The 23,917-nt window shown below is 38.2% G+C and overlaps 1 protein-coding gene and 1 long non-coding RNA gene across 2 annotated transcripts in view; one reads left to right on the forward strand and one right to left on the reverse strand.

The window, feature by feature from the left end:
• Positions 1-9,145, forward strand: part of LOC109150177 — a 14,913-nt gene extending 5,768 nt beyond the window's left edge. Inside the window, exons 2-3 of the long non-coding RNA XR_002049094.1 lie at positions 3,683-3,690; positions 9,062-9,145. This is a non-coding gene — a long non-coding RNA (uncharacterized LOC109150177). The remainder of the gene's footprint in view (positions 1-3,682; positions 3,691-9,061) is intronic.
• A 4,958-nt stretch (positions 9,146-14,103) lies between these two features.
• On the reverse strand, positions 14,104-17,280 carry LOC109150166. The gene is made up of 3 exons (XM_019298073.1): positions 16,956-17,280; positions 16,637-16,838; positions 14,104-14,305 (listed from the first exon to the last, which is right to left on the reverse strand). Exons 1-3 carry the CDS (start codon positions 17,278-17,280, stop codon positions 14,104-14,106), a joined length of 729 nt encoding a protein of 242 aa, XP_019153618.1.
• Between the last annotated feature and the right edge of the window lie 6,637 nt (positions 17,281-23,917).

Genomic DNA, 23,917 nt, shown 5'->3' on the forward strand with positions numbered 1-23,917 from the left:
GGCACTATTTTTTGCTACGCACATCGCAGCTTCCGAGTCACAATGTATGGGCACAAACAGCGTAGAACACCCCCACAATGGCACGTCTGCCAGTAGGTTTCTAAGCCACTCAGCCTCTTGCCCTGCTAGATCAAGAGCTATAAATTCAGCTTCCATCGTTGATCTGGCTATGCATGACTGTTTCGTGGATTTCCACGATACTGCTACTCCTCCTATGGTAAAAACATACCCGCTGGTGGAGCTCACCTCATCACTGTCATTCACCCAATTCGCATCGCAATACCCCTCTAGGGACGCTGGGAAGCCAGAAAAGTGCAATCCCCAGTTCATCGTTCCCTTTAGATAGCGTAGCACCCTCTTTAGTGCATTCTAATGGGTATCGCTGGGATTATGAGTGTATCGACTTAGTCGATTTACCGCAAGGGCAATATCAGGTCTGGTATAGTTCATTAAGAACATCAGACTCCCAATTATTTTTGCATATTCCTCTTGAGACACACTTGCCTCTGTGTTTTTCGAGAGTTTTGCACTTGGGTCATATGGAGTTTGAGCCGGGTTCACTTCAAAACTGTTAAACTTCTTTAGCAGTTTCTCTGTGTAGTGACCCTGTGATAACTTGTAGCCATCTTTCTCTTTGACGACTTTCACTCCAAGTATCACATCAGCTTCGCCCATATCTTTCATATCAAACTTGTCACACAGAGACCTCTTTGTCTCTTTTATTGCATTTATATTTGAGCTAAAGATTAGCATATCATCTACATAAATGAAAATCAAGACAATGCTAGACTCAATCTCTTTTGAGTACAAACAAGCATCTGATCGGTTTACTGTGTATCCCAGATCTAACAGTGTTTTGTGGAACTTCTCGTACCACTATTTGGGAGCTTGTTTTAACCCACATAGGGATTTTACTAGTCTACATACCTTCCCTTCTTGCCCGGGGTTGGCGCATCCAGGAGGTTGAGACATGTAAATTTCTTCTTTCAGGTCTCCATTTAGGAAAGCTGTTTTTACATCCATTTGATGGACTAGCCACTTGTGAGAAGACGCTAGAGCAAACAATATGCGTATTGTGGCTATTTTCGTTACAGGATAATAGGTGCAGAAGTAGTCTTCACCAAACTGATGTTTATATCCCTTAGCCACAAGTCTTGCTTTGAACCTTTCAATCGACCCGTCGGGTCTCATCTTCCTTTTGAAGATCCACTTACAGCCAATAGGTTTGGCTCCCTTCGGTAGGTCTACAACCTCCCAAGTGTGATTAGACTTGATTGAGTCTAGCTCACTTTGTATTGCTTCTTTCCAAAAGACCGCATCGACTGAGCGCATAGCTGCCTCAAAGGATTTAGGTTCCTCCTCTAGAATTAACTGACACACGAACTGATCAGAAATTTCATTAATGTCATTTATTTCAGAAATGTACATAATGAAACAGGTCCAAAACTTGTCTCGGTCCTTTTTCTCTTACTCCTTCTAGGTTCTTCTGTCTCAAGTTCTGTTTCAGAAGTTGAAGGTAGTGAGGACGAGACTTTTTCATAGGTATTTGATCCACGTTTTAGTGGGAATATGTGTTCGAAGAACTCGGCCTCTCGTGCCTCGCGCATAGAGTGGCCGTCTAGGTACATAAATCTATGTGCAGCGCTATTTTCTACATACCCCACAAATATTGCATCTGAGGTTTTAGGGCCAAGATTAGGTTTCTTGAAGTGAGGAAGACCTACCTTGGCCAGACACCCCCACACTTTGAAGTATTTTAGATTGGGTGCGTAACCTTTCCATAGCTCATATGGAGTTTTTTCATAACCTTTGTGAGGTATCCTGTTGAGGAAGTGGTTAGCTGTTAAGGCAGCTTCCCCCCACAGAGAGTTAGGAGCGCCTGCGCTTATCAGAAAGGCATTTATCATTTCCTTTAGGGTTCTATTTTTCCTTTCAGCCACACCATTTTGTTGTGGTGTATAGGGTGCTGTCACCTCATGGATGATTCCATGTTTTTCACAAAAGGTTTTGAGGGAGGTAGACTCATACTCTCCACCTCTGTCAGACCTAAGTCTTTTTATCTTTTTCTCTAACTGATTTTCTACTTTAGTTTTAAAGCTTACAAATTTTTGTTCTGCCTCATCTTTAGTTCTAAGCAGATATATCTTTGAAAAACGAGTGAAATCATCTATAAAGGATATATAATATCGCTTTCCCCCTTTTGTCTCAGTACTTTTGAAATCAGCTATGTCTGAGTGTATTAACTCTAGAGCACAAGTTGTATGATGCTTTGCAGTAATGAAAGGTTTTCTAGCTAGTTTAGCTTCAGCACATACTTCACATTGAGAAAGCGAATCATCTTGCACGTTTGAGAGCATATTCATAGTTTTTAATCTACTCATGCATTTGAGACCAACGTGTCCTAATCTAGCATGCCATACATCAAAAGAAACAGCAATATACGCAGAACCGCCATTACGTGTGGCAAGATTATTCATGAAAGTTTCAAAGTTTGCAGAAGTGAATGCAATGAGGGGTAAAACAAACAGCCTCCCACGTAAGTAAGCTTTCCCTAGGTACTCCCCTCTACGAGTCATGATCATTCTCTCGGATTCAAACACAAGTTTGATCCCGGCCCTAACCAACAAGGGCCCCGAGGCCAAATTCCTCCGCAGAGAGGGGACATACAACACATTAGACAGAAACAGATACTTTGTGGAATTGAGTTTTATCTCTACTGTTCTTACTCCTCTTACCTCAGCAGTACTGTCGTTTCCCATATAGACTTGATCTCCTTGTCCTTGAGTGAAGGCACTGAACTCCTTGAACATGATCCTACTCGCACAGAAGTGCCGAGTTGCTCCAGTGTCAATGATCCATTCTTCCGTGCCAGTCACCACATTTTCCTCCAGCGTCACAACCGCTGCTATGACTTCAGTCTCTTCCACTATGTTTGCTTGATGCTTGTTCTCTTGTTGAACATTCTTTTGGTCGTTTGCGCCCCATCGGCGATAGCACTGAGCCGCGCGATGACCGTTCTTCCCACAGACGTAACAAGGTCATCCTTTCCCTTTCTTCTGGTTCCTGTTGTTTTTGAACTTGTTGTTATTGTTGGCTTTGACTCCTCTTTTCCAGCCTTTATTTTGTCCACCATTCGCAGTTCTGGACCTATCACCTTTAACATCACTGGATTCAACCATGTTAGCTTTTAACGTACCAGAATTAGAAACAGACCTTTGTCGATAGGCGTCTTCTATGTTGATGTGATTGACCATCTCTTCCTAGGAGTAATCCTTGGACTCATGTTTCACTTTGTTTTGAAACTCTCCCCAGGATTCTGGCAGCTTCTCAAGTAAGGCATAGGTTTGTAGCATTTCATTTACTGGAATAAGTTCAACTTCAAGGTCGGACACCAGATTCTCATATTCGTGCACTTGCTCGATAACTGGTTTCGTATCCACCATACGATAGTTGAGCCACCGCCCAACCGTGTATTTCCTCCGACCAGCATCATCAGCGCCATACTTCCTTTTGAGCATGTCCCAGATCTCCTTTGCAGATTTGTATTTAGCATAGATGTCTAACAGGTTGTCAAACATGTGATGCAGCAGAAGACCGCAAACCATTTTGTTGTCCCGCTCGAACTTAGCCTGGATGTCTTGAGACTTGTCAGTTGTGACAGGTTCAGGTGTTACAGACGCAGGGGTTGTAGTGGAGCCGTCCTCTGGTTGAGGATTAGCAGAGTCACCAGTTTTTGCTTCAGCAGGTTCAGGAACATACGTGAGAACGTATTCCAATTCAGTAGATTCGATGTGTATGAGCAAATTGACTGCCCAACGACGATAGTTTAGGCCGTCAAGAGGTTGAAGCTTGGCAAGGTCAGATGCAGGCTTAGGTACGAAGGTCGACATGATATCCGAAGATATTTGCTTTTAACTGTTGGGGAAAATCGGATAGAATATGTCGTAGACCTGGGGCTACTGTTTTTTATAGGCTGAGTATGAATGAATACTGGAGGAATCGGTGACGTGTGCGAGACACTACCTTAAAAGCAAATATTTCTCGGAGACGGTTGTAGTCTTACCGGTTGCTTTCGACCAGTTAACACCGAAGCTCAGGATTGCAGAAGAGAAGAGGAGAATTAGATGAGTGATTAGAACTGATGAGGAGCAGGGTATTTATAGTGTTGGAAATACCCGCCCCTCCTCTCTCAGCCATTCACTGTTCCGCAATTTTAGGAAGAGTTGTGGTGAACATGCCCACAAGAATAGGAAGACTTATTCCACCACAATTTAATGTGTGGATGGTAGATTTCTACATGAAATCTACCTCTAAAAGGAAAAAAACTCGGAATTAAAATAAACGCCGAGTAAAACGCTGACCCCACCACACCGCGATGCGCGCGTGTGGGGTTCCCATTCCTTCTCTCTCTCTACAATAGTTTAAGCCTTCCAAATGGGTTGGTATTAAAAAGGTGGGAATTAGTCCCTTATCCTTCCAATGTGGGACAAGAGTGTCTTCCTTCTACACACTTGTTAAACCACCATCTTGAATGTAATTTCCAACACTTGGAACAATATGTTTGCAAATGTAGGCACTTTTTCATTATTTGGTATTCTATTCTAGATAATTAAAGAGTGCCGCACAAGTAGCTTAATTAATACTCGAATGGTAGATCTTTTCAACAACAAAAAAAAAAAAAATTACTCAAATATGGTAGATTGAAAGTGAGAATTTGTTGGACTCTTTGTGGGCACCAAACATCAATCCTCCCACCTAAGAGATCGTTGAATTACCATAATTTGCTCCTTGACAATCCTATTGGGCTACCTTTTTAGGGTGTGTTAATTAAGCAGTTCGAACCCCCTCGCATATGGAAAAATTAATATGGCCAGCACTTTGCCCCTTAATTGGGCCGGCTTGGAAAAAATTAATATGGCCAAACACACCCTAAACCTTTACAGTAATTCTTAAATTTATTATTGTACACAGTTTATTATTAAATTCATCAATTCAAAATTGTATTATTGTATTATTGCACACATTAATTAATTAATTTTTTTTAAACAATCAGATTCAAGACGGTGATGAAAGATAAGAAAGAAAAAGAAAATACAGTACAAATGGTACGTCATCTTTTATCATCAAACGGCCGCTAGCTTTGCCTTTCGGCGCCCAAAGAAATGTCATCAACTACACTATCATTTTTCTAACGTATTAGTTAAATGTTATTTTAAAAAAAAAAATGATTAATTGAGAAAAACATATTGAGAATTAAATAAAGATGAATGTGCAATCATATTATTAATTTGAGTAATACTATCATCTTATTTTATACTTTTTAAATGTATTAATTGATCATTGCATGATTTAATTATTGAGAATGTATATATTTTTGAAATATAATTAGCATTTTCATATTATTTCAACGACACCAAAATGTTGATTATCAGTAGACGTGCATCACTATACTGAATTGTGTGTATATATATATATATATATATATATATATATATATATATATATATATATATATATATATATATATATGTGTGTGTGTGTGTGTGAATAATTTATTTATTGATTTTACACAGACGTGTCAGGGCCACCCAAAATAAAATAACCCTTTTTCATACTTTTATTTATTAGTAAAAGATACTAAGAAGATTTGGAAGAAAATTTTGAAGCTTACGGATGGACGACTAGAGGTTGTTTCTTAAGTTCAGTCAATAATGTAATTAGATTTTCTAATTGAAACAAACTTTAATGAGATACCATAAATTGATAAAATAAGGTTATGACGTTATCTATTTAACAAGTTATCGGTGATGTAACATGTGAGACTCTAAAATACTTTTCTACAAAACTCCTATTTAATCTTGTGTGAAATTATTTTATGGTTTCAATATGTGAGATGAGTCGGATTTTTTTATTACTGAAGTTAACAATCAGACCCATTAATCAAAGATTTGATCCATTAATCAAATATTCGACCCGTCTCACGGATTAAGACCCGTGAGACGGGATCTCACGCAAGTGTTACCCTTCAATCAAATCTCAAAATAAATTTATAATTTTTACTCATACGATGATTTTATCTAATGGGTATGTGTATAAAATATTTTCTAAACTCTCTATTTCAAATGATATGATACAAAATATTTATATATTTATTTATGGTTTCAAAGGCCCAATTTAAGAGAAATATTTATTTATTTAAAGCTTCACCCAAAAGTCTATTTGAGATGAACATGTGAACCTGATGGACAAGTTTTTGACCCAAACTTTATTTCAAAATGAACCTAACCTATTTCTATATTTACTATGTTATATTTTACCAGAACTTAACCCAAAATTATAACTCGAGATTTTTAAACCGCGAAATGACATTCCCTAGCCGTTCACTCCCTCTCTCATTTCCTGCTTTCCCTAGGGTTTTGTGCCTATTTAAACATCACGTACTATTCTATAGGCAAAGACTCAGCCCCTCCTACCCATTTCTCTTTTTCATTTCATCTTCAAGAAACAACAAGCTCCAAGAAGATCAAGGCTTAGTAAGAACATGTTGCAAATGATGGTTGAGAAAACCAATAACAATCCTATGAAAAAAGATTATTATTTTTTGGGAAGGACAAAAGGATATGGTGGGAAGGTGGTTAGTACGAGTCGAGCGAAAACTCTTTCCTTAAAACCTTATTTGCCGTCTCCCAAAGGTACTAGGAACATTACGGCCTAGGCTTCCCAAGATAAAACGTACTACGATTCCAAGTTTGAGCACTCAAACAGTGGAACCCGGCGAACAAGAGCCTGGGATGAACACAAGAGGCAAGAAAGGAGAAGAAGCAGAGTTTCGAGAGAGAAAAGATTATTGTCTCCAAGTTATTATTATTATTGTTTTTTGAAATCTACTTCTCAACAAGAACTTATATAGGGGTTGAGGAATTCAATAGCATTCAACATGGCATTAAAACTGATACAAAACCAGTCTTGTAACCTTCAAAACTGACCATTTAACATGGAGATTAATTCTTGAATTTAAAAATTGGAATTAATTTCGTAACATCTGAATTAATCCTCCAAACAGTCACTAAAACGGCACAGGCAACCGTGCCATTCCAGAAGAAGGCTACCACTTCGCTCTGGAGAGCAGAGCACGCAACGTTCCGGAAGACGAGCGGACTCCTTCCGTAGCTAAAAGGTTGAAAATATTTTCAGAATGACTTAGCCCGCAAGGCCCGCAGGTGCCGACGTACACGAGTCAAGCATTTTCAGGCTCACTTTGCAATTTGATTTGCACCACCCCCTGCACGCGAGAGAGATCCTCTATGCTATACAATTCCATAAGCCTTAGAAAGGCTCTTGTATAAACAGGGTTGTAAAAATCGGTCTAGGCGCTCGCCTAGACGCTAGGCGCCTCTAGACCGTGGCGATTCCTTCTCTAGGCGCCCGCCTAGGTTACCGGCCGCCTAGGCGTCCACCTAGCGCCTAACTCAGCCGATTTGGCCGCCTAGCGTCTAAGTTAGTCGAGTTAACTCGTTTATTTCGATCGAGTTAACTCGATCGGCTCGGCCTATTTTATTATATATATATATATATATATATATATATATATATATATATATATATATATATATATATATATATATATATATATATATATATATATATATATATATATATATATCTGTGTGTGTGCGCGCGCGCGCATATGTATATATAATATGACTTTGAATCTTTGGATGATTGAAGTATTTGAGTATTTTTAATTTTTAATATATTTTTTTTTTGAAAACCATTGTTTTGATGTTATGACTTATGAATTATCATTAATTCATTTATTTGGATGTGTTATTTGATTAAATGTTGAAAGCAACCTCATTAAAATTGTCAAACTGCAAGTCTACCACTATTTTTTTGGCGCCCGCCTAGCGCCGCCTAGATTCCGCCTAGGCGCCGCCTAGACCGCCTAGGCGCTAGGCGCTGTCCGGGCGCCCGACTAGCGCCTAGCGCCTAGCGCCTACTGCAACCATGTGTATAAATAGTGGTGCAAACCCACTTCCCAAACCAATGGGGGACTAGAGCTACTTTAAAGCCTTTTCCTTTCATTTTCCAACTCAAATGGGTACTTTGAGAATCAATTTCTCATTCACTCATTATCCATTTTGAGCGTACAATATATCAATCTCTTCGGCTCACTACGAAGAACCCGAATCCACTTTGACCCGATCCAAATCGAAAGTGGACCCCACTTGTAATTTTACTACAAAATAGCTACTTAAAATGCCATTTTATGCTATTTTTTCCAACAATCCCTCACATGAATGAAAATTGATTTTCAGGGTATTTTGAAATCGAAAACAACTGTGTTTAACGGTCGATCCCTACATAGTATAGGTAGGTGTTACCCTTTGAACCTTCCCTTGTGAAGATACGTTTATTATATTGGCTGTAGATAGAACACGATGTCTTTGAACCGACTGCCGTTTGTGTATAGGATGACATATCTCACACAGGAACCTCCCAACTGTGCTCTGTTCTCATGACTGTGTCTGTTTTGGTCATGGGTCACCGTTCCTGGTTCTGCAAGAGTTTGTGAAGAGTTGAGCCTTATTCATTTCTCATTTGAAGCGACCCTCACTACTCTCTCACATAGGTGATTCTTTTCCGAGTATCCCGTATACTCACACATGTCAACCGACATTTCGAATCATTAAAGCATCAACATGCTAACCTCGTACGGGAATCACTGTTCTAACAAGGAGTGGAAGGGAGTCCGAGACCCCCCCACAGTGACACGCTTCGTTCCATAATTTAGTTGTCCCATTGAGCCTATGTGCCAACTAGGTTGGGTATCCACTATAGAACTTTTATTCCAAGCGCTTTATGTGACAACCCAAAAATAATTTATCTAAATTCTATTTTATAAATTCCCAAAATAGCTATTTTCACTCTTTCAAAAATTTTATTTCGAACATGGTGTTTGAATTAAATATTTTTAAGCAAAATTTTAAATAAATTCAACACCGAGGATATTCTATTTCGAAAATCCTAAGGGGGGTGTATTCAATCAAGACTTTTAAAGAGTTTCAAAGACTTTTAAAGTGATGGATTTTAAATGACTTTTGTAGAGATTTTGTAGACTTTCCTAGAATCTTTTAAACTTTCATCAACTTTGTAAGAGTCTTTAAAAATCCATAAGACAAACATTTATAGACTCTTAAAAACTTTTTCATATTAAAAAGTCTACAAAAGTCATTAAAATTCTAAATTGAATACACCCTTACAAACATTTCATAACTTCTACTAATACATTATTTATAATTTTCGTACAAAAAAAATATTTATATAAATCATAAATAAATTAATGCATTTCAAAAAAATAAAAAATAAATATTGATTGTCACAAAAATAGATTATATTATACATAAAGAAAATAGATTAATCAATTAATATAATCTATTTTCACTAAATAACTTTACTTTTACCTTTAATCCTTTCTTGATCCCCCATTACTATAAAATAAATAACAACCTCAAAAAATTCAACTTAACACAAATACAAATATTAATAATTAATGAACATATAATAACATAAAATTATATATATTAATTATATAAAAAAATTGTAAAAATTTGAGTATATTAATTCTATTTATTACAACAAAAATTATAGAATATTTATGCTGCGAACAGCAGCAGATTTTTGCTGTTCACAGCATGTTCGCTGCTGCGAACAGCAAGCTTGCTGCGAACACGCAGCAAACACAAAATTGCATAAATATAAAGAAAAATAATTACAACGTATAATATTATGAAAGTTTGAAACGTACCGAAAATTGATGAAAAATTTGTCTGGTTTAGATAGAGGAAAAAAAGTCTGTAGAGAAAATTGAAAAGTTTGGGGTTGGAGGGTTGGATTTCATCTATTTATATTAATGAAGAAAAAGTCTACAGAAATCCTATTATGATAGAGTCTATGAAAGTTGATAAATATTTGAATACCAGTAGACTTTTAAAGACTCTATAAAAGTCTGAAACGAATACCAGTATACTTTTAAAGACTTCTGAAAAGTCTGAATCGAATACCGGTAGACTTTCAAAGAGTCTTTAAAAGTCTAAATTGAATACCATCAAACTTTGAAAGTCGTTAAAAGTCATTAAAGCTCTTTAAAAGTCTGGATTGAATACACCCCCCTAAGTTTCGGGTACATTTATGTACCAAGTTGTGACCCAAAAAGTCAATTTGAGTGAAACCGGAAAGAAACCTGTGAAACCTAAATCAAGTGTTTTAACTAGAAACCATTTTCATAAAATCTATTTTTGACCCCAAGTTATCCAAAAATCATTTTAGACCTTGGTCCATGATACAAGGTGAACCATGAACCTTCTACTACCTTGTATGGTATTTTAAGAAGCAAGAAAATTTACACTTTCACCCTCAACCAATCATTTGCATTTTTACCTAGGGTTTTGCACCCATATAAATAGAATAGTAAATCCTTTGTTGTCTCCTGATCCCATTCTTTGCCTCTCCAAGTTCTCTGTAGACAAGAAGAAGTAAAACAGTAAGTTTCCAAGCTTCATTCTCATCCATTCCTTCATTTTCCCTTCTAGTTTTCCATCTCTTTTGCCTCCAATCTCTGAGGTTTCTATCCTTAAGCTTTGTATATATTGTTTGTTTGAGGTGTATAGGTGGTGAAGGAGGTAGTGGTTGAGTAAAGATGAGGAAGGGATCCACACAAGAAAAAGAAGAAGCTGAGGTATAAACCATGGACTCCCAAACTAGTTTTTGGCTCTGTTAAATGCTAGAAATGAGTTTCAGATGCTTAGAAATGCTAGATAATGTAATTGTTGAGCTATTTGTGCATTGTGTATGATCTATGATTGATTTACTGAAGTTTGGAAGTGTTTTTGGTTGATCTGGATTGTTTTGTGGTGAAGAAGAAGGCTCTGGTGCACACTGTCTGGTGCACTAGATGGCCTAACGGTCCTAGCCAACGGACTTCGAGGAGGTCCGCCGGCTAGCACCGTGGAGCAACGACTACAGGGGACGGATTTCAGCAAGATCCATCGCCCAGAGCCGCCGCTTGGCGGAGCCAAGGGGCGGGGCTTCACAAGCCCCGTCACCAAGCTCTGCGCAGGCCAAAAGTTGTTATGGTCGGGCCCTCTGTGGCTCAGCTACGCGTTGTTCAGACCAGGACTTGTGGGCCCTTGAGGCTCGGACACTCAGGCTCGTTACGACACACTAGTAGAAGTTAGTTTCGTTGGTTTTGGAGTTAGAAAACATGATTTACAGTTAGAAATGTGAGAAATGAATGTTCTGTGGATGTTGTTGTCTGTGAACTCTATCAGCATATGAAAATATAGCTTTTGGATATTGCTATTTGATTGAGAAGCATGCCTAGATACTTGTTAGAATTTGTTGAGAAGATTTGTTAAGTTATTGAGAATTTGGGAATGAGCAGTGCATGATTTCCCTATTTTACAGTGAGTAGAAATACTAGCAAATGAGTATGCTTTGAGTTGTGAAGCACGATCAATACTTGTTAAGTATTTGTTGAGAATATTTGCTAAGGGCTCATTTGGTTCGCGGAAAATATTTTAAGGGAAGTGGAATTGGAATTCCATGGAAAAACAATTACTAGGAAGATGAATTCATTGTTCGGTTGGTGGAAAAAGAATTACTTGGAATACTAATTCTATTGTTTGGTTAGATTTGGAATTGTAAGGAATAATGAGTATAAAGACTTATATGCCCCTACAAATTAATAAGAGTAATATAATTAAAAAAGAAAGTAAGGGTAAAATAGGCATTCCATCTCAACTTTTCTTCCCATCTTCCATGGAAAACAAAATCCTTGGTCCAACCAAGGATTTTGTTTTCCTCAAATTTGAGGAATTCATTTTCCAATGGAAAATGAATTCCATGAACCAAACACAAGAAAACAATATTTTCCTCTACTTTAAGGAAAATGTTTTCCTTTGGAAAACATTTTCCCTGAACCAAACATCCCCTAAGTGTTGATGTTTTAGTATAAAGCTGTGCATTTTCCTTGTTTCACAGTGAATGAGATTTAAAGCATATTATTTCACAATAAAGAACATGTTAGTAGATTTCATTGCTTATAGTGCATTATTGGCTCTAAATAATCCTAAGATCTATTTCGAAAACTTATATCTATTTTGAAAAATCACTATCTATTTGCATTGAGAAGATTGCATGATATTTGATTTCCAAAATGTGAGAAAGAGAAGTTGTTGAGAAGTATGTGCATGAGCTTGCATAAGTAAAGTTTGTTGCATGAGAAGAGAACTTGCATGAGAATCAAGTTGCATGAGATATATCTATATACTATCTATTTGTGAGGAAAAATGGTATTTTGGAGGACTGTTAGGACTATGTCCTTTTGGAAGAAAAGAGAAAAAAAAAAGAAAGTTTGAGAAAGGAAAGAAATGGTCAATGAGAACCAACAGATTTTATGAAGTAACGAGGTCGATATTCCCGAGTTACTAGGTTGGATACTACCCGTCGGGCTTGTAATCCTAGTTAGGGGGTGTGCACACTGAAAGTACGATACCTGATTCCACAGAGTTTGAGATAAGAACCAAGAGAGTGGTTCTGTAGGCGAGATGAGTATTAGGCCGGCTAGATGCTGAGCCCAGATAGGTTCGTTTACGATTCGTGAAGTCCTACCTCGCCCACGAGTACAGAAAGAAAACAAGAAAGTAAAGAAGAGAAAAACGAGTCAAGAGACTCAAGAGAAAGAAGAGAAAAGAGAGTCATGAGACTCAATGGAAAGAAGTGAAAAGCGAGTCTGTGTAACTCAAAAGAAACCTCCACAAAAAAAGTATATCATTTACATAAGATCGAGGGTATATATATATATATATATATATATATATATATATATATATATATATATATATATATATATAACATCATGATATTTATTGTCACATGACTTGCATGATTTGCACTTAAAGTATGATGAGAAGTATAGCTTTCGTTGTTGTTTGTGAGTTGGCATAATAGCATGAGTTTGCTTGTTGAAGTTTAAGTATCCCTTTACCTATCAGTTTGAGCATAAGAATTGCATGATGAGCTATGATTAGTAATATATATTTAAAGCATGTAATTTGTGTCTAAGTTGAGTATTTGAGAAAGCATGATTATATGATGAATAGGTCGCAAGCATATAGAGTTGATTATGAGCATGATTATGAAATTGTGATTAAATGTTGTAAGTAATTGAGATTATATGAGAATGCCAAATGATTTTCAAATCTATATCTATAGTATTTTACAGGGTTGAGTGGCTTTATACTTAGCATTCGTGTTAACGAGTTTATTTTCTACTTGTTTATATAACCCCTCTCAGGTAAGCCCAGTGTTTGAGCGCGCACGAGTTAGATTAGTGCGTAGATTATGAGATGGTAGAATTCTAGATTAGATTCTATCTTGAACATTGATGTCCAGATTCTATTTGATCTTTTGATGGTGCTAGGACACCGGGGATTATTCCCCAAGTATTGAAGTAGTTTTTGATGAGCTTGACTCTAGTATTTATCCCTTTTTGTAGCTGTGCAGTCACCATGTGTGGTGATTGTGGCAGTGACACCCGTATATTTTTGGGATTGGTTGGCTTTAAGTTATCTGAACCTTGTTTCATTATCTTGTTTAAACTTCTTTAATTGGGAATTAGATTTTAGAAAAGTAGGGTGTTACACTTCAGGCCCATTCCGCGTGTCAACTTCTCCACAACTTTTTTGCCTAACCCTTTGGTTAGCAGATCCGCTATGTTGTCTTTTGACTTTACGTAGTCAATCGAGACAACACCCATTGTGAGAAGTTGTCTAATGGTATTATGTCTACAACGCATATGTCTAGACTTACCATTATACATATTACTCTGTACTCTCCCAATTGTGGCTTGGCTATCGCAATGCACACATATTGCAGGTACATGTCTTTCCTAATTAGGAATATCCTTGAGAAAATGGCGTAGCCATTCGGCCTCTTCACAACCTTTATCCAAGGCTATCAGCTCAGATTCCGTCGTGGATCTAGCTATCACAGTTTGCTTAGAGGATTTCCATGCACCGGCTAGTGTAAACACATAACCACTCATGGACTTGGAGTCCTTAATATCAGATATCCAGATAGCATCGCTATGCCCTTCAAGTACAACAGGATATCTCGATAATGCAGTCCCATGTCACGAATATACCTCAAGTATCTCATAACTTTTGTTATTGCATTCCAGTGCATATCACTGGGGTTACTCGTATATCTACGGAGTTTACAAACCGTAAAGGCAATATCCAGCCTAGTACAGCTCATAAGATACATGAAACTACCAATAACCCGAGCATATTCTACATGAGAAATACCCTGTGCATGGTTCTTGTTTAGATGAACGTTCGTATCAAAAGGTGTCCTAGCCAATTGATCATCATCCTTGTTAAATTTTGCAAGGAATTTATCAATATAATGAGATTGGCTTAACACAAGACCATTAGGTCTTCTAATGACTTTAATCCCGAGGATTAAATCAGCTAAACCCATATCCTTCATGTCAAATTTCGCATTTAACATGTTTTTGGTATACTTAATCAGTTGATCATTACTACCAACGATGAGTATATCATCTACGTATAAACAATGAATGACATATCCGTCTACCATTTCCTTAACGTAGACACATTTGTCACTTTCATTTATTTTAAACCCATTGATTAACATCGCTTGGTCAAACTTCTCGTGCCATTATTTAAGAGCTTGTTTTAAACCATATAGCGATTTAACCAACTTACACACTTTTTTTTCTTGGCCCGGAACAACAAACCATTCGGGTTGTTTCATATAGATTTCCTCATCTAACTCGCCATTTAAGAAAGTTGTTTTTACATCCATTTGATGAACTTCCAAATTCCGCAACGCGGCTATGGCAAGTGTCATCCAAATGAAATTTATTCTCGTCACGGGAGAATACGTGTCGAAGTAATCAAGGCCCTCGCATTGCTTGTAACGCTTAATTACAAGCCTAGCCTTATACTTCTCGATGGAACCATCCGGTTTCATCTTCCTTTTAAAGACACACATAAATCACAAGGGTTTACTACATGGGGGAAGATTAACAAGTTCCCAAGTGTGATTTTGTAGGATATAGTCCACCTCGCTTTTAATAACCTGTTTTCACATTGGTCCTTCGGTAGAAGTCACGGCTTCTACATACGTTCGATGCTCATTCTCTATCAAACAAGAAAGAAATTCTGGTTCATTTTCAAATAAACAAGTTAGAGTACTAGAATCATACTCTAACAAGTAAGTTAGGAAATCATGACCAAATGATTTTTCAACTCTTACCCGCTTACTGCGTCTCGGCTCGAGCTTGGGTTCTTTTTCAGATTCCCCCCTATCATTATCCACAGCTTCGTCAAACGTCCGTTTTGACGTACTTGGTCCCTCGTTGGACCTGCAAGGAAATATATTTTCAAAAAAAAAAAAGATGCATTCCTTGACTCTATTATTGTGTTCTTATGTACGTCAGGATTATTGGACTCGTGTACTAAGAACCAGTAAGCACTACTGTTATGTGCATAGCCAATAAAGATGCAGTCCACCGTTTAGGACCTATCTTTATTTTCTTAGGTGTTGGCACCTAAAATTTTGCAAGACATTCCCACACTTTCAGGTATTGGTAGGAAGTTTTCCTACCGTACCACAGCTCATAAGGAGTCTTATCGAGCTTCTTGCGGGCTACCTTATTTAAAAGGTAATTACTTGTCAAAATTGCCTCACCTCACATGTTTTGTGGTAGGCCCGAACTTATAAGCATCGCATTCATCATACTTTCAATGTACGATTCTTGCGTTCGGCAACACCATTCGATTGATGTGCGTAAGGTGTCGTACGCTCTTGTATGATTCCTACACTTGCGCAGAAGTCACCGATTGGTGCTTTGTACTCACCACCTCGATCGCTTCTAACCTTCTTAGTCTTATAATTAAGTTGGTTTTCAACTTCATTCTTATAAAGAATGAATTTTTCTAAGGCTTCGTCTTTGCTCTTTAGCAAATACACATAGTAGTAATGTGCGCTATCATCGATAAACGTGATAAAATATTTATAACCACCTCTCGTTTGTATCGATTTAAAGTCGCACACATCACTATGGATTAATTCTAGTGCATGGTTCAGTTTGTCTTTCAACCGATTTGAAAAGTGCCTTAGTTAGTTTTGCCTCAACACAAATTTCACACTTATTATTTGTGCTTATTTGAAACGTAGGAATATGGTTAATGCTAATTAATCTAGGCATAGAATTAAAACTAACATGACCTAGTCCACTATGCTATAAATTGGAAGGCTCAAGCAAGTAAACAGAATTAACATTGCTTTTATTGATAACATGCATTACACTGAGCTTAAAAAGCCCATCAGTTACAAAACCTTTACCAACAAACATTCCTACTTTAGACAAAGCTACTTTGTCTGACTCGAACACCATGCGGAACCCATGTTTGTGGCATGGTAGACTAGGTCATGTTAATTTTAATTCTTTCGTAGGTCAGGAACATACAGAACGTTATTCAACGTCAGTTCCTTCCCGGAAGTCATATTTAGAACCACCTTGCCCATGCCTTCCATAGCAGACTGAGCAGAGTTGCCCATCCACACCTTCTCGCCCTCAATGGTCTCAAAGGTGCTGAACATCTCCCGGTTGCAACACAAATTCCTTGTTGCACCGGTGTCGATGAACCACTCGGGCGGGTCAGACCCCACGAGGTTCACCTCGGTCACCATGGCCGAAAGGCTGATCTCGACCTCCATTTGATTGTTTTCTCTAACAACGTTGGCTTCAGAACTATTGTTCTTCTTCCTTGGAGCCTTGCATTCAGATGACTTATGGCTAGGCTTACCACAATTGAAGCATTTACCATGAAACTTAGTCTTGGTAATGCCTCCATTCAGACCTAGCTTTCGCTTGTCCTTCTTGGCTTTCTTGGTGTTTTTATCGCGCTCCACCACGTTGGCCTTAGCGCCACCAATGACAAGACTTTTCCCATCTTTCTTCATGTTCCCCTCCTCAATTTTGAGTCGCTGGACCAGGTCTTCCAGGTTCATTTCTTTTCGCTTATGCTTAAGGTAATTATTGAAGTCCTTCCATCTTGGAGGCAACAAGTGGATCACAGATCCCACTTGGAAGGCTTCACTCAGCACCATGCTCTCGTCTCGAATCTCATCAAAGATTAATTGCAAATCTTCAACCTGACTTAGCACGGTCTTGGAATTAGCCATTTTCAAGTCAAGGAATCGACGAATAACAAATTTCTTTGCGCCGGCATGCTCGCTTTTATACTTATGATCCAAGGCTTCCTACAACGATTTCGCTTTGCCAATCTTTCAATACACATCATACAATGTATCACATAATCCATTTAAGATGTAGTTACGGCAAGGAAGTCTGAATCCTTCCAAAAGCCAACTGTCATCACGGATTGGGCATCTTGCTCCTTCAACTCAAGAACCCTCTCGGTCAAGAACTATGCCAACCCGAGAGTTGCTAGGTAGAACAACATCTTTTGCTGGCACCTCTTGAAGTTTGAGCCAGTGAACTTCTCTGGCTTTTTATCCGAACCACTTGGTACCACAGGTATCTGCATCGTGGGGATGTACCCTTTGGTGCTCCCACCGTCTTGTGAACCTACGTTCACTGGTGGTGCCTGGGAATGTGCAACATTGTTGCTGTTCCCACCATTATTGTTCTCAACAACATTTTCCTCCCCATTGTTGATGACAGGCAGAACAGGGTTCTCCATTTTTTCAAGGAAATTAGAGACAAAATAGAAAGATATGTATAAGGTTTTAAGATTGTTGTAAATGATGGTTGAGAAAACCAATAATAATCCTACGGAAAAGGATTATTATTTTCTGGGAAGGACGAAAGGATATGGTGGGAAGGTGGTTAGTATGAGTCAAGCGAAACATTCTTTCCTTAAAACCTTATTTGCCGTCTCCCAAAGGTGCTAGGAGCGTTACGATTTAGGCTTCCCAGGATAAAACGTACTACGATTCCAAGTTTGAGCACTCAAACAGTGGAACCCGGCGAACAAGAGCGTATGATGAACACATGAAGCAAGAAAGGAGAAGAAGAAGAGTTTCGAGAGAGATAAGATTATTGTCTCCATGTTTTTTTTTTTTTTTTTTGAAATCTGCTTCTCAACAACAATTTATATAGGAGTTAAGGAATTCAATAGCATTCAACATGGCATTAAAAATTGATACAAAACCAGTCTTGTAACCTTCAAAACTAACCATTTAACATGGAGATTAATTTCTGAATTTAAAAATTGGAATTAATATAGAATTAATTCCGTAACATCTGAATTAATCCTCCAAACAGTCATTGAAATGGAACAGGCAACCGTACCGTTCTGAAAAAAGGCGTGCGGGACTAGCCGCGGGCCTGGAAGTTATATATATTTAACTTTCAAATTATGTTATGTTATTAATTTTTGCTATCAAACTTGTGATAATGTATTATGAATTTGTTTTGCGATCAAATTTATGAAATTGTTTTTGTTATGTTTATAAGTTTTTTAAAGTAAGTTTTTTTTTTTTTTCTATACAGGTATTGATAATAATGATATGCAACTTAAACAATGATAAGCCTCAAAATATGCTAAGTTTGCAGGAGTTTTCTAAGGAGTTTTGCACTAGTTTTGACTTAGAAGTCTTGTTTCTAGAGCAAATTATATTATCTTAAAAGCACAATTTTATATGGAAATACCTTCCTAATTATAATTTACTTGTTTTTAGGTACTTTTAGACATAATGCGTGGTAAAAAGGTCAAAAAGGGCAAAGTCGAGAAAAATGGCGCGAACGAGGACCGAACGCACCGTGACTACGCACGATAGAAGGAGGGAATGGGAATTATTTTCCATTCACGCCCCTCCTCACAACGTGAGAGGACATGTGAATGGGAATTATTTCCCATTCACACCCCTCCTCTAACACCCCGAAATTTTGAAACTTTTGAAGCTTATATAATAAAGGTGAAATCTCATTAATTCTCAAAACATAATACGAAGTGTACGGGGTGCTATGCCACACTTGAGCTAGAGAACTCAGGTGCACAGGCTAACTAACTATTATCCTCAATAATGTAACTACATAATCATGGCACGCAAGCCGAAAGGGAAATTAACTACTTCTACACTCCAAGGTTCTAGCGCGCTCCAGTGTCTACTCTTCTGTGCCTGAAAGCCAAATATATCTGTTCAGCGAGAGATGCTGGTAACCCACACCAACACGTTGAAATACAATACATATAGATATATACATAGATATACGAAAAACCATTTCGGAGCATGAAGATATATCCTAAGAGACTCTAGCTTTCAAAACGGGGATTAGACTCGACAGATAGGGATAAGCACAACCAACAGTCATAATTAAGCATGCACAATTCACAGGCAGATAGAGATAAGCACAGCCATTAGTCATAAACAAGCATATACAGTTACTGGCATGTATCCTAGGGTCACGCTTCCATAACAATCCAATCATCCATATCTCATCACACAGCACACTTTGTTGGCGCCACAGGACCAATCGCATGCCCATACATGAGGGTCAGCGCATATAGCTCTGACACGGCCCCGCAGCACCCTGCCCCGTATCGCAACACGGAGGGGTCGATCGCAACCGACCGATGAACCGCAGCTCATCATAGTTTGATCGCAACCAAACAGTGGACTGCAGCCCAAGAGTATGTCATCTGACCGCAGCTAGGAAATATGAACCGCAGCTCATGTAGAAACGTTTGATCGCAACCAAATGGTGGACCGCAGCCTGAGAGTGTAAATCTGACCGCAACCAGCTTCTGAACCGCATCTCAGGAATAACCAATCCGATCGCAACCGGATTGGGGTATCATGCACACATAACACATAGCAAGCACATGCAACCCACATTAACACATTGTGAAGGGGGAGAAAACGTATAACAACCTATGCGTGATCCTTCACATACTAAGAATAATCCTAAGGGGTACATACTTCTTTTACCTAGGTCAACGGGATACCAATTCAACTAGCATGCAATATATAAGACTCATACAACCTACGAACGGTACCCGAAATATCAAACTAGATATAGGCACGATAGACGGAGTCCGTTGGGACGCCACGGGGGTCGGGGGAACATCAAACGGGGAAGCCAAAATCCTGAAGTGGTGTATTTTCCAGCGGGTAGCCGGTGGGTGAGGGGTCACCCGCCGGCTGCCCGCTGGTGGCGTGATTCCGGGCAGCAGGTGCCCGGCGGGCAGCTGCCCGCCCGCCGGCTGCCCGCTGCCGGTGTTGCCCATGTTGGCCGCGGGTAGGTGGCGGGTCCCCTACCCCCCACTGACTCTTTTATCACAGAAAACGCCCCGGGAACCAATGTGGAACCCGAAACCATGCTTAGATACTTTCAAATGCAATTGACAACAACACGTAGACAAATTAACGGATCCAAAAGCGAGAATATATGGCACATAACCTATCATGCTTTTCTAAACATAATCAACACCCAATCATACGAATTCCCACCCAATACATTAAGAATAACACCATACGAGTTTCACGTTGCATCCTAGGGCTCTAATCACAATTAAATCATCAAGAACGTAACCCATCTCTTAACATCAAGAAACAATACAATTTATCAAGAATATCTCATAATCATCAAGAATCCGAATTCCTCAAGAATATCACACAATCATCAAGAAACCCTTTTCATCATCAAGATTATCAAGATAAATCCATATCACCAATTATCAAGATCACATCATCAATATAAACAATTTATCAAAACACAAGAATATAGAGGGATGCCTAAGAGGGAGATCATAGCTAAGAAAATAGGTTTTGTTGAGACATGGGTTACCTTTTAGCCTTAATTAATTCCTTGGCTATGAAGGGTGTTTCTTGAAGCTTTCTTCTTTCTTGATTTCTCCTAGGGGAATTCTTGGAACTTCTTGTGTGGTGGGGGTTCTAGGTGCCTCCTTATGTCCCTTATTTATATATCTAAGAGTCCTAATCAGGGCCCAAATACTATAGGCTTGCTAACTCTACTCCTTTTAGGACTAGGGCTTAGATTTAGAGATGGGGGCCCACGGACTATGGTGGGCCTTTTCCAAATTAATTATTGTAATTTAATTTTTTTTTTTGGATAATTGGTTAAATGATTAATTGGTTTTAGGGGTCGTAACACGGGGTGTTACACCTCCTCACAGCGTGAGAGGCAGTGTGAACGGGAAAGTAAAGGGCCGAGCAAGCTCAAGCGAAAGGAGTTAAAATCCCATTCACGCCGGCCTCACAGTGTGAGGCCGTGCGTGAATAGGGTGACGAACCAAAGTTGATTATTTAAAGGCAAAAATCAGATTTGATGAGGAGTTCAACATTTTCTAGAGAGAAGTTTTCTTAGGTAGTTTTAGATTAGGGTTAGCTCTCATTTTTTCTCTTTCTAGGATTTTAGTCAAAATCTAGATGTTTTGCAAGGAGGATTGAAGATTTGGAGTGCTTATAGCTTGGATCTTCATCTTCTACCAACATTTGAAGGGATCTAGCTTGAATTTTGGGTGAAATCTACTCTTTGCTCTTTATTGTTTCTATCTTGTTCATCCATTTTATACTTGCTAGATCTTGATCTTTATAATGTGTGGCTAAAATTCTAGGGATTAGAATTGTTGTGTAGATTGTATTTGTGATGCTTAGCTTGATTTGATTTGTGATTGTTGTGGTGATTGAATATTGAGGCTTGTATGTCTTGTTGGAAGTGAGTTTAGTATAGACTTGTGTGTGAGGATGCGCATCTCATCCATTAGATCTAGGATGAGTGCATTGGCAAGAGATTATGATGCACTCTAGCCTTACCACTTGCATTTCCCGCCTTGCGATCCGAGAGGGCCAAGTCCGTAAAGAAATGTAGGCAAGATGTTTGTTAAAATGCCCCATAGAGAATGAGAATTCCTACGGGAGGCGTATGGACCGAATTAGCTACGCACTAGCAACACCATTTCTCTTGACTAGAGTCACAACACACAATCACCACCCAACCTTTGGAGTAGCTAATCTCACAATGCAATTAGCACACACGATCCTAATCCATTCTCTTTTCTTTCCTTTGATTTACTTTTACTAGTTCTTTCTTATTCCGTTTCCTTGACTGCCTCAAATTGTTAATGCAACCTCTTGGCCCAAGAATCTGTAAGCCCAAAAATCCTCACCATATCACTCTCTCAACACTTCCAATTTATCACTCCTTGAGTACGACACTCGGGGTGGTTCTTACTCTCCCGTTTTAACTCTTTCTACCTCGTTCCATACACGACCCATGCTCACTTAATCTTTTGACAACACTATCTAAAATGAGAACGGTAACGAAAAGCGATGTCTCAGACAACTTCTTCTATATAATCAACAATATTTTCAATATTAAGAGTATTTAAAAAATGATGACAAATTTTAGAATTTAGTGGCATGTGCAACTAGTGATATGTGTTTCTCTTTTTTTGAATCATATATACAAAGAATCGTGTGTGACTTCGTATTTAATAGAAGAAAGATGGATGGTTAAATTATTAAATGGTCATGAAAACAATGTTTTAGCACATTTAGAATGAGAAAATATATTTCGCCAACTGTATTGTTTAAAGAAAAAAAAAAAAAAGTATGGTTTGAGGTCTTCAAGTAGGATGTTGATATTGGAGAAAATGGGTTTATTTGTATATGTACTCAGTAGGGGTGCTCCTAATAGGGGATACACAAGAGTGTTATCAACATTTCGGTAAAATTGTGAGTAGAATTTTTAAAGAAGTTTTGAATGTTATGGATGACTTTTCATCAGATATACTTGTACCCAAAGATCCTGAGTTCAAGGAAACTCCACCACTAATTATCAATAATACTATATATATGCCACATTTTAAGATATTTGAGTATTTTGCTCACCACATTTTGGTATTATTATTGTTGTTGTTGTTAAGATTGACTATAATATCACTTTTTGTTTTATATTATATTAGGATAGCATTGGAGTTAGATATGGTACACATTGCAATAATTGTACATGAGAAAGGATAAAATACGTTATGATACCAACTAAAAATGTCTTAATTAGCAACATGTAACTTTGATTTGCTATTAATTTATGTTTTAATAAGATGGGAGGGATCGACTCATGATTCTCTCATTTTTTTGACACGATCAATAATTCAACTCTCAATTTTTCAAAGACCTCACCAGGTAGTTTTATATGATTATGTACTCATATTGATTAATGATTATATATATATATGAGGACAGGGCTTTCCGTGCGATCGGTGCGGATTGCACCATTAGGTATGCATAAATGCACCATATAGTGTTCGAAAATGCACCAAAATGAAATGCACCATAAAATGCACGACACACCAAAAAAATGCATCACCTAATGGTGCATTTTCGAACACTTTGTGGTACATTTATGCGTACCTAATGGTGCGTGATTACACGGTCGCATAGGAACCTGACTATATATTAAAATAGAGATCAAATGCGGTAATAGGCTTCAGGTAAAAGATGTGCTTTAATCTCAGCCCATGATCTAATCAAAATCAACAGCCCAAATTGAACACAGATTTAATAAAAACGCTGTGACAATTTGATATTTTTGCATCTAGGTCAAATTTAAGGTGTGTGGTTTCTGTGATGTGTGCTTAAGGTGTGTCTGTTGTTGAAACTTAAGTGCTTCGGTGTAAAGCTTTAGGTGCGTGTTTTTCCTTCTTAAGGTGCGTGGTTTGTGTGCTTAAGGTGCGTCAGTTGTTAAAACTTAAAGTGTGTCGGCCTAAAGTTTTAAGTGCGTGATTTTTCTTCTTAAGGTGCGTTGTTTTCCTTCTTAATGTTCGTCGGT

The sequence above is a fragment of the Ipomoea nil genome, unplaced genomic scaffold (genome assembly GCF_001879475.1).
Source record: "Ipomoea nil cultivar Tokyo-kokei standard unplaced genomic scaffold, Asagao_1.1 scaffold2216, whole genome shotgun sequence".
Lineage (NCBI taxonomy): Eukaryota > Viridiplantae > Streptophyta > Magnoliopsida > Solanales > Convolvulaceae > Ipomoea > Ipomoea nil.

What these genes read in the sequence shown, in the direction of transcription:
- LOC109150166 (XM_019298073.1), bottom strand. Translation starts at nt 17,280, where the DNA reads ATGGCTAATTCCAAGACCGTGCTAAGTCAGGTTGAAGATTTGCAATTA. An exon ending in GAAGGACAAGCGAAAGCTAG is followed by an intron (nt 16,839 to 16,955) that starts GTCTGAATGGAG and finishes ATAGTTCTGAAG; the next exon opens with CCAACGTTGTTAGAGAAAAC. An exon ending in TGGATGGGCAACTCTGCTCA is followed by an intron (nt 14,306 to 16,636) that starts GTCTGCTATGGA and finishes GAGCTGTACTAG; the next exon opens with GCTGGATATTGCCTTTACGG.